General features: G+C 33.8%; 1 protein-coding gene across 1 annotated transcript; it reads left to right on the forward strand.

Moving 5' to 3' along the window:
* Nucleotides 1-4,388: 4,388 nt before the first annotated feature.
* On the forward strand, nt 4,389-5,207 carry LOC123565999 (tripartite motif-containing protein 45-like). The gene has a single exon (XM_045359803.2). It carries the CDS (start codon nt 4,389-4,391, stop codon nt 5,205-5,207), a length of 819 nt encoding a protein of 272 aa, XP_045215738.2.
* The last annotated feature ends 7,085 nt before the right edge of the window (nt 5,208-12,292 follow it).

Consider the following 12,292-nt stretch of genomic DNA (forward strand, 5'->3'; position numbering starts at 1 on the left):
GAGTGCACATATAGACCTTAAACACTTGTGTTAATTAACATGTTTTAATTCCATAGACAGGGAAGCGAAATAGCTTAGTTCCAATTCTTCATAAAATTTGAAAAATCTAGACAAACTGGACAAAAGTTCCAAATTTTGCACACAGGTAGTTTGGACCAACACAAGACTTTTGGCTGTAAGGGCCAAGGTCACAGCCCTTTGGGATTCTATTTTTAGAACATTCAAAATGGCCGCCATTAAAACAAATAGCTATTTTAGTAAAAGTTATTTTTTATCTTATTCTTGATACATATTTATGCGTAAACTGATTCATACCTACTCTTAGAGTCAAGTGATACATTTGCAGAAAGTGATGTCAGTTTTTCACGTCCGTCTGTTTGTAAATCCGTCTGTCTGTATGTCAAAAATGCTGTTTATAAACAGTATACTTGTGATTATAACTATAAGATGGGCCCCGTAATGTGCAGCTTGACTTTAATTATGTATTGGTGCAGCTGAAAAAATTCTGTCTGTCTGTCTATTTTTGAGTGAAGCATGTTATTATTTTTTCCGTCCGTCTGTCCGACCGTCTGTCGCAAAATTTATATATTTCAGAACAGCTGTTTTAGCTAAATCTGAGGGTTTTTTTTAAGATTTTTGACATTATTTATTCTATAAATTGTTAAATGCCTATTGACTTTTGGAATATCCAAGTGACTGTTCCTGAAATACCCTGTTAAAAATGAAAAAAAAAAGATGTATAAAAATGATTTGTTTTAACTGCTTATAGGGCTATTATGGCTTTGTTTATTTTGTGACTGCCGCATGTGCTGTTATAAACATAAAATATATTAATAACTTGTTAAATCCTTATTTTTTGATACTTTGTTAATAACATATTTTTCAAAGATATTTAAAGTATGATTCACAAAGTATAAAGTAATACTGAGTCCATTCTTTTTTATTACCTCCCTTTTATGCAAAAGGATAAATACATGTGCAGTACTGAACGAAGTGTTTTTCCAACCATGTAATCATCATGCATATTCTCTTTTTTGAGAGTTGCTGTATCGGGTTTTAACATTATGGAATTTCAACACAGTGAAGTTCACCTAAACAGACGTGACAAAATATCCTATTAAAAAGTACTTTAGGCATATTGAACAACTGTTAAAGATGGTTGAGGGGAACATTTTCTTAATGTCTATTCAAATCATGTTTGATACATGTACCTATTTCTTAATGTATTATATAGAGAGCACCAATTACTACATGTACCTATATTATCTAAAACAACTGTGCAGATGGCAAAGTTTTTAATGGTGAGATTACCATTCTTATCTTTTATCTATGTGTCAACGGGGCTGTTGCATTCTAGGGGTTATTTCAAGGTTAGAGAGTTAGGTGTAAGGTAATTTCATAGCATTACTAACTGCAAATTGCTTTATTAATCAATATAATGGTGATAATTGTATAACAGCTTATGTGTTTTACATGTTGAGAAAGAATGCTATGCTGATAAATGACTTATGCATAGATCAATCATTAATTTAAGTATATCATTCTGAAATAAATTAACTAATTGTCCGAACAATGCCATTTTAAGCCAGTGTGATGAAAACATATTAAATTAACATTGAAGATAAAGGGAAAATAGTTTATTCCATTTCTTTTATTGCTGGTGTAAATACTGTATACTGTTTTCAATCTTTTAAGACATGTTGTCGTCGTTTAAGAAGGAATTGATGTCATTGATCTAAGTGTGAAATTTCGAACTATTTAAAAGGCAAAATATGTATGCGGCAATCAATGCTTTGACTGTTTCATTATGCTTTACAATTTTGTTGCATAGTATTTCCATTTATATATTCATAAGGAGTATGTCATAAAGGTGCACATACTTCTGATGATATAATTTGTAGTGAAATAGCATATAATTACTTGGGAGCTTTTAGTGATAAATGTCAGCATTCTATATCTATCTTTATCTCCTTTTGGGTTTTAATCTTCATACAGAAGATAATGTCTATATAAAAGAAGAGGCTTTTTAAAATAGAAATAAATCATTATGTTCAAAAAATGCATGTGCATACATCTATTCCATCTCTTGTCTGTATGAATAACTATAGCTTTTTAGTTTATATTAATTTATTTTTAAGCTCAATTGTGATGAAAGCTAGAAGCTTATCTGAACCACACTCGAATCCTGGAAAACCAAGTACTGGTGTCATTTGAGAAGGCTTGGTTATGATCCAAGTCGGTATCAAACTCTGGGTTGAGCGGCCAATACCTTAACCTCTAGACAACCGCTTCCCTTACCTATAGTTTCTTGACGAGTGACTTATCCCAACAAAAATGTTCCAGTACCAGAAGGCTCTGGCACGATATGTGACCGGGATAAAAATGAATAGTATCACACCAGAAGATGTCGGTTTGATGATTTGAACAGGAAAAATGTCCCGTGTGGTCAAAGCTTTCAGTTGCAAGTAATGTTAAATTTGTTTGAGGTAACTATTTGTTCATGCAAAAGATGAAGTAAGGGTGCATATAAATCATGCAAACACCTCTAAATGATAAATTATAACAAGAACCCAGTAAATATAGACATAATCATTAAATAAAAGTTTTCACTTTCCATTACAATAAAGCTTTTCAAGATACATGTATATAGATATGACCATATTGATACTTAGCTATATCAAAGTAAAACTATTTGAATATAGAGATTTTATATAAATATATGTACATTTGTTGTAATATGTGTTCAATTATGGGAATTACAAAGCTAATCACAAAGCTTATTTAGTCAGAGTTGTGTTAATGCGATGCTAAAACTACCAAAAAACAAAAGAACAAAGCTTATTATTTGATACATGTATATGATGCAAAAGAACCATAAATGAAAATGAACCATGTCTCCCAATATAGCTTTATTTCAATAGAAGGACGAATGGAATTGCCATCTGTATGTTATCTGAGGCACTAGCACTGAAATGTTGCCTTTATATAATTTGATCTACACTGTACAACAGTAATATTAAACTGATGTTGCGTTCCACATGTGGTTTCATTATGACTACAAATACAGAGCGGACACGATTTTGCAGTAGACAGACAGATAGACGGAAGAACGAAACAAAATTGAACATATCTTCTACAAAACTTTAGTCGGTCACACATATTTATCACCTCTAGATCAATCGAGATCAAGCAGCACATTACAGGGCTTATGATGTATGTACGTAAAAGCGTATGGTTTTAAAAAAGAAGACATTTTAACGTACGTACGGACGAATGTACAGACAGACCGATATGTAGAATGACCTAACTTTATGCAAATATATCACTTGACCCTAAGAGTAAGTATGAATCAGTTTACACATAAATATGTATCAAGAATAAGATAAAAATTATATTTTTCTAAAATAGCTATTTGTTTTAATGGCGGCCATTTTAAATGTTCTAAAAATAGAATTCCAAAGAGCTGTGACCTTGGCCTTTACAGTCAGAAGTCTTATATTGTTTCAAGCTACTGTTGTGACCTTAGCCCTTACAGCCAAAGTCCCAAGCTACCGTGGTCTCGTTATGACTAAAAATACAGAGCGGACACGATTTTGCGATAGACAGACCGACAGATAGACAGACGGACGAATGGAACATATCTTCTACAAAAATTAGTCTTTACACATATTTATCACCTCTAGACCAATCGAGACCAAGCAGCACATTACAGGGCTTATGATGTATGTACGTAAAAGCGTATGGTTTTAAAAAAGAAGACACTTTTAACGTACATACGGACGAATGTACAGACAGACTGTTACGTAGCATGACCTAACTTTATGCAAATGCATCACTTGACCCTAAGAGTAAGTATGAATCAGTTTACACATAAATATGTATCAAGAATAAGATAAAAACTAACTTTTACTAAAATAGCTATTTGTTTTAATGGCGGCCATTTTGAATGTTCTAAAAATAGAATTCCAAAAAGCTGTGACCTTGGCCCTTACAGCCAAAAGTCTTATATTGTCCCAAGCTACCGTTTAACAAAATTTGGTACTTTTGTCCAGCCTGTCTAGATCTTTCGAAATTGGCACTCTACTAAAAGTGTTCCTTTGCATTTTCAGCAATGGCTACACATAAAGATGTAGAAACGCTAGATGAAAACCTGCGTTGGTTTAGCAAAGTCCCGAACGAAAATGACATTAATGAAGACGAATCTACAGAAAATTCATCGGAAGTTGTTGAAAAACAAGAAGGTAGTCAGGATATATTCTGCAAACCATGTTTACGCGACGAGGTATATGTATTAGCAAATGTGTACTGCTGCGAATGTAGCGAAATTTTATGTTTCGATTGCACAAAACATCATTCAAAAAAATAAGTTCACATGTAGCCACAAAATAATGAGCATAAAAGGTGGTCTAAATAAAACAAAAAGATTAGACTATGTCAACAAACTTACAAAATGTCATAACCATCCGACGGAAGAAGTAAAATATCTTTGCAAGGACCATAATCAGCTGTGTTGCAATGAATGTGCTATAGTAACCCATAGAAAATGCCAGTCTTTATTGTCAATAACCGACTCTATAGCATCAGGTTTTCCAAAATGTGTTAGAGAAGACATGGAAAAGATAGAAAAACATGCAGAGGGTCTACAAATGCACGGATTAAACAATATACAGAGACTTGAAGAATCTGAGAGAACCGTTAAAAGTCAACTGATACGTTTAAAGCTAAAATTTGACAATGACTTTCGAAACTTTGAGGAAAAGGTCCTGAAAACAATTAAGATAAAATGCAATGGATTAAGAAGTTCAGTTCATACACAACAATTTGGAATAGAAAAACTTCAAACTAATTTAAAACGGTCGAAAGAAAAGATAGCATCCATTGAACAGTTTGGACAGGATCTGCATTTTTATCTAATGGAAAGGGAAATGAAAAATGAAATGGCCCAGCATGAGCAGGTGTTGAAATCGTTGCACCAAGAAGCTAATTGTACAGAAATATCTTTAGCTGGAATCAACTATATAAATGGCCAGTTGATCAAATGTCTTGAAAAGAACCTGACAGTAAATGAAATTGAATCTAATTCTGCACTTCCTCAGTTACCCGACTTCAAACTTCAAGAGAAACCTTTTCTTTTCGGCAACAGGCGTTCACCGAATAGACCGAACTCGAACAATGGTTATGGAGGACGAATGGGATATTGGCAGTAGTGATAATCTTATCAGATTTTAGAGAAGTGGAATTGACACACTAAATATTCATGGATGTACATAGAGACCACACCATTAATTCACAAATTCCGTTGATTAAAAACCAAAATAGGCTCATTTGTTTTGCGTGATCTTTAAGAAATACGAGATCGACATCCTTTACAATCGAAGCATTAACCCTTATCATGCTAAATTTCTATAATAAACTTGTCCATCTTCTTGGAATGTGCCATTAACTTTTAAAATGGGTGCTTTACCAAAAATAAACTGACTGGTGAACAGTGCAGATCTTGATCAGACTGCACGGTAGGGCAGGCTGATCATGATCTAAACTGGTCGCAAATCTGTCCAGCATGAAAAGGGTTAATGTCAAACTGGCAATTATGACCATGTAATAGAAAAAACTGTTTACTTTTTGTTGTTGTTTTCGTTGTTTTTATTCTTTTTACTTTTAGGTAGTACCTTATTTTTTAAATTTTAAGTTTAAAGAATTGTGTTACAACTTACAACATTCCCCACAAAACGATAAAGCAACAAACATTTGCTAGAATTTCGTAGTGAGTTACAATTGCCGACTTTGTTCAGATTTAAATATTTATGTGTAGTAAGTAAACCATGAGTGAATACAGTGCAGTATTAAGTTTTGCTGCGTATGAAAATGGACGATAATTCATAGGGTACTGACTGGTGCCTTTTACTAGATCCATAAGCGCTATTTTAGCTACTGTTGCTAAATGCACATGATTTACCAACAGGTTGTTTTCTCCCTTTGGTTAACTTACCACAAACAGATTATGTTCAATTTATTTTTGATACGTTGTTTACATGGTAGGTGTTTACTTTTACTGGCAAGTGCATGGCTGTATTGATGTGATGTACTTTATTTTTCTTGCCTACCTTGCAGGGAAAATATAAGTTACACGGGAGCATATTGATGTCAAAATTAACGTCATCTTATGACGTCGTAGTGTATAAGAGAGCTTTGATTTAGCCGACAATACACCAGTATTTTAGAAAATGGTATTAATGGTAGGCAAGAAAAAATGATCTAACAAGTCTGCCCGAGTAAGGCAGATGTTTCTCCAACCCTCGGGAAAGCGTTCTGTTTTCCGGACGGTGTCCCTTTGGTTGGTGAAAACTCTTACTTACACAGGCAGCCATAAAAGAACCTTATAATTCCACAGTCTAGAAATAAGTATAGTAGTGCATAGCCATTGTTTGATTTTGACTTCGATAAAACGTGCTTTTGTATATAACCTTACTCATTTTAAACAGGTGATAGCATGAACATGGACACTAAAATCTCATGTTCATGGGTTTTATGTTTTCTCTTGTTTTTTGTTTTTTTTTTTTTTTTTTTTTTTTTTTGGGGGGGTTTGTTTCTTGTTGTTTTTTCTTATTTTTCTGTTGTTTATTTTTTTGCAATGCAAATAAATGGATCCTAAAATGAATATTTTTATAGAAAAGTAGTGCAAAACATGTTTAACGTTGAAAAGAGACATAAATTTAGCCTGGCAGTGGGTAATTTCTTTGATATGATCGTGTCCGCATATCGGATGTCACCCTGTTGAAGGATATAATTATAATACATTTTGTTTGCTTTCATGATTATGTAAGTTTATACAATCATATTTCGTGATAACCTTTGAATATTTTTGGTGTTATGTTTGATATAAACATTATGTTGATAGTGTTTTTGTTCTAGAGTCGAATACGATAAGATCGGGAAATAAATATTCTTATTCATTTACAGATATAAATATAAAACATATCAAATATCATTAAAAAAAAGTAAATGGTCAATCATTTATTCTTCAGATTTACATATCTATACATGTAAAATCACCATAACACCAACCAACTTTACTCCTACATAACGTATGCATAAAACTAGGAAAAAACTATCTTGGACAGTTGTTCGAAACTTTAACGGGCGATTAAACTAATGGTCGATTACTTTTTAGTGTTATACTTCGACATTTTACAAGACTTATAAAAACAAAGTTATAAGTTAAGGATTATTAACAATAAAACGTCTTTACAATAAAATCAAAACATTACACTAGACTAGTGTTTCCCCCCCCCCCCCCCCCCCCCCCCCCCCCCCGCAAAAAAAAAAAAAAAATATATTTCGGATCAAAAGTTAACCGGCGTTTTTAGTTTAATAGCCGGTTAAAGTTTCGAACAACTGGACCCTGGATTATAAAACATTACTTGCCTATAATAAACCAGTCAAAGCTTAACTTATAATTTTAATTCTTACATGGCTTAATTTGATTGCCAGTTAAACAAGAAAGAAGATCAAGCTATGTGTATTTATCAAATAAGGCCGTCGGTTCCGAATTCAGGACATAACAAATCTGTCACCGGATGTAAATGCATATGGAAACATTCAGTTCGATGATAACTGTTTTTATGCCCCCACTTTTTTTTGCGGGGGGGAGCATATAGATTTGCCCTTGTCCGTCCGTCCGTCCGTCCGTCCGTCCGTCCTTCCGAGAATGTTGTGTCGCGCCTAGCTCCAAAAATATTTGACCTAGAGTCACAAAACTTTACAGGAATGTTGGTCAGCATGTGTAGTTGTGCACCTGGGGTTTCGCGTCCGGATTCATTCAGTCATTTAGGAGTTATGGCCCCTGACTTTGTAAAATTTGGTCATTTTAGTGTTGTGTCGCGCCTAGCTCCAAAAGTATTTGACGTAGAGTCACAAAACTTTACAGGAATGTTTGTCAGTATGTGCAGTTGTGCCCCTGGGGTTTCGCGTCCGGAATCTTTCAGTCATGTAGGAGTTATGGCCCCTGGCCTAGTTAAAAATTTGTCATTTTAATTTTGTATAGCGCGTAGCTCCAAAAGTATTTGACCTAGAGTCACCAAAGTTTACAGAAATGTTGATCAGCTTTTGCAGATGTGCACCTGGGGTTTCACGTCCAGATTCATTCAGTATTGTAGGAGTTATGGCTCCTGACCTAGGAAAAAAAGTGTGTCCTTTGTCATGTAGTGGGGGCATCTGTGTCCCATGGACACATTTCTAGTTTGGGGACAACCTTGATATTTGCTCTATTGTTCGAATTTTTTTAACTAATCCCTTTTTCCTTTCAAGAAAGTTATCAAATGGACTTGACTTTCAGGTTCAGATAAATGTTTTGATTCTCCCCATAGGTGAATTTTTTAAAATGTTTGAAATGTATACTTCATTTACCATTACTATTTATAACAACTAGGTTGATTTGATAAAGGAAAGATTTTCTACAAAGGTCGCCTTACTTGAAAAAATATATGATGGCTTTAAGTTGTTTTATTAAAATTTTTTTCATGACATGTTTACCATGATTGTCTAAATGTACTTGTACTTCATGTCAATACTTGAAGGGAGGTATCAAACACTTTACTTGAACCATCAGCGTTTCTTGTCCAATAGACGCATTTAGTAGGTTAAGCATTAGCAATGATATAAACACTTCTGTCCTCACGGTTTCCTTAATATGTGTTAGTATGAAACCCCTTATGGCTCCACTTTCACAAAGACACTTTACTTTGATGGAAAATTAGAAATATCTCGCCTTTCTTCTCTCGAGATTAACCAAGAAAACAGGGAGATTTTTAAGCCTATCCATTGATGCAAAATAATTCTTGTAAGCTCACAGAAATTTTCTGCATCCCCTGGAAAATTGAAAGTCTAGACAGAAAAAGGGAATTAAGGTCTCCAAATTTGTTTGAGCGCATTTTCCATTTTATTGAAGAATTAATTTTGATTACACACGCATTCCAATTATCGTGTATTCACGACTACTGCGTGCTTGTGTGTAGTTCAACCAAAATATTTTAAACATTCTTTGGAAAAGCTTAAGTCTTCTAATGTTATTCCAAAGCTGACTTTGCACATTTCTAACCAATAAACATATCTGTCAAAGATAGAAGATGATTTAATATCAGTACTTGTTATCTCTATTGCATTTTCATGAATACAGTACCTCTCTAGAACGGCCCTCTCTAAAGCAAAAACCTCTCTATAACAACATCATCAACATTTCCCTAAGCTGAAATATACTATCAAATTTACCTCTCCAGAACAACAAATTCTACACAACGGTCAATATTTGTATCTCCCAAAGGGTGTTGCTCTACATAGGTTGCATTGTACATTCAATTGCCTTGATAATTATAGTGGATTGTTTATGCAAGTCGAAAAGAAGTATTTTCAAAACTTTCATGTTACATGTACCTGTAACCAGGAATATATTGCACACTTGTTAGAATGCCCGCTATCTTCTTCGTTTTTATATTCGGTATTTTCAAAGCTATTAATAAAACCATGTGATTTTTCGAACCGTCATAACCAGAAAGAATGGTAATAGTGTGAGGTGCCAGATAATTAAAATGACTTCCAAGTGAAAATAAAAAATGGTCCATATCTCCAAGTTATACAAACCCCTATAGATAACGGTGAACTTTATCTTATGTCCCATATGACCGACAGACAATATATAAATACCATATGGCAGCGTGTGTGACATTGATATTGTCAACCCGAGGGCAGAATGTCACCCGAGGCGAAAGCCGAGTGGTGACATTCTGTTCCAAGGGTTGACAATATCAGTGTCACACACGCTGCCATATGGTATTCATTTTATAATACCGAACACCGAACAAAACTAGACACATAAAAAGTTTTTAAAATGTTTTTGATTCATTTAATTCAACAGTCTCATCTTTAGCGCGGTAATCAATGTGTACACATTGAACAGCGACGTCATTATAATATGACATTGTTTACAAGGGAGGCAATCATATGGCTAAAAAAACGAAAAGGCTTAAGCAGTTTGTTCTGACAGTCACTTTGTGACAGTTCAAAAAGGCGGTTTTTCTAATAGCCAAAAGACTCCTTTCGAGTCGGGATTTTCCATTGTGACAAAAAGGTTGAAACTTCAATACAAATACTCCTTTTGGAGTAACGAATTTATACATAAAAAAAGTGAGGTATAATAACCAAGAAACAAAGCTCTTTTGGGACCAACACAATGAAACATAAAAAAGCGATATTGTCCTATGAAAAATGACCAATAGAAACTGGACTTTCTTCGCACGCATTTTCTTACGCGTTGAAGACCACTGAATTCGGCTCTTCTTTATTGTTGTTAAATTTTCTTAATTAATAATGTTAATTCGACATTTTATAGAATATCAGATTTTCAGAGACTTATATTTCAGTAATGAACAGCTTCTACTGAAAAAAGGAGATGTTAATTTTTATATAAAAAGCTACACAAATTAAATATTTCTCTCTGAATTAATCCTTTTCATTTTTTTCAATGTTTCATTTCGAGACATAAATCTCTTATGCCGCCATTTTTATCTAGCGTTGAATAAGACCATGTCGATTTCGACAGACTGCTACACAAAGTCATATAATAGTGAAACGCATCTAAACGCAATATGATGTTCGGCATGTCCCGCACTTGTACCGAATTGATGCGCGCGTAACTAGCCCGACTGAAACGAGTACATATCGGGCAAAACCAGCGTACCGGGCGAAATCGGGGGTTACACAATTGAGCCCACTAAATGTACCGTAAATGTCCAATGACACGGGAAAAAACAATGAACAAAAGGTTTTCAACGATGCTGAAAGGAAAACGATTATTCTCGTTTCTGCCATTCATCACATATCAAGAAACGAAATCAATGCGTTTGGCGCACGTAATGATAACTATAGCACAATAGATTAGAGTTTGGTCGTTTTAAGCAGATAAAGATTGTTCACTTACCTAAAGATTATAATCAATATATTTAAATGAATGAGCAGTGTTTCTTGCCAAGAAAAAAAAAAACAGAAATAGTTTTATAATAGTCGGACATATTAAATTTTAGGAACAGATATATTTGTTAATGTAGTCAATGTGAAACAAATCTATAGCATTATGTTAATATATGATACTACTTGGATGTTCAATGGGTTTTAATCAATATATCCCAATCAGCGATTTGTGACATTTATTTAAGATTCTTTCAATACTAAGATGTGGCATTTATCACTCGTTGGCATTAAAAGCTTTTATGATAAAAAAAATCTGAGGTGCTGCTTCGAGCAATATTCAGGCTTGCAGAACCCTTTAGTTTCCGCAAATCAGCCGGATGATCACATTTTAATATTAACATACGAAAAAAAATTAAAGCATAATAGAGAGAGGCATAAGTTTTGCCTGGTCACAGGAGACCCTTATAATGCTTTGCTAGTTTCAGTCATATGTGAATGTTAGTGACTGCCAGGAATTGCTCAACAATTTAAATATTTACATTGTTTTCCTTAATCTGCTTTAGCTCGATTGTGAATTAACGTGTCCAAAGCTAGACCGAAGTAAGGAAAAACAGTAGCCAACCTCATTTCTGAAAACACATTTTCCTCAATTAAACAGGAAGTTTTGGTAATATGGATTTTCGTATATAATTTCACAAAAAAAATAAACTTTGTAATAGGTGATATCGTGCGAGATATTCACGTTAGACAGACGTATTATAATAGGGGAAGAACATTAAGATGAGAAGGCGTGTAGTTTTTATAAAGTGTAATAAAAACGTCTAGATAAATTGAAAACGAAGTACAATTAATGATAGTTGAAAATGTTGTTTTTTTTTCAAAATAAGAATATACGCAGTAGTTTTTGAAGATCCTGTGTTCTTTATTATTCATACCATCATCATTTCTTATGTTTAGTAAACATGCAACTTTTTCAAGCTTAAATGTTAGAGATTATCCTGAATAAAATAAAGCCATGCAATACACACAAAGTTTGTACCTCACAATAATTACGTCACGGCGTCAAACGTTATAGCGGCGCACTGGAAAAGAAACCCACATAAAATAGGAAAGTATATGATGGATATTTTCAAAGATGTATATGATGTACATTGACTACGTATTAGAATCTGAATAATATGTCTCAAACAGTGATTTGCTCATGAATAAAATCATTGTCGTTAAGTTGCCTACTATGAAGTCACTCGGGCTGAACCCTTGTGGTATAATTCATCTGCATATTAACTCAATACAATGATTTTATTTACTGACACTAAATTACTAAATGAGA

Source organism: Mercenaria mercenaria, chromosome 1, assembly GCF_021730395.1.
Source record: "Mercenaria mercenaria strain notata chromosome 1, MADL_Memer_1, whole genome shotgun sequence".
Taxonomy (NCBI): domain Eukaryota; kingdom Metazoa; phylum Mollusca; class Bivalvia; order Venerida; family Veneridae; genus Mercenaria; species Mercenaria mercenaria.

What these genes read in the sequence shown, in the direction of transcription:
- LOC123565999 (XM_045359803.2), top strand. Translation starts at nt 4,389, where the DNA reads ATGAGCATAAAAGGTGGTCTAAATAAAACAAAAAGATTAGACTATGTC.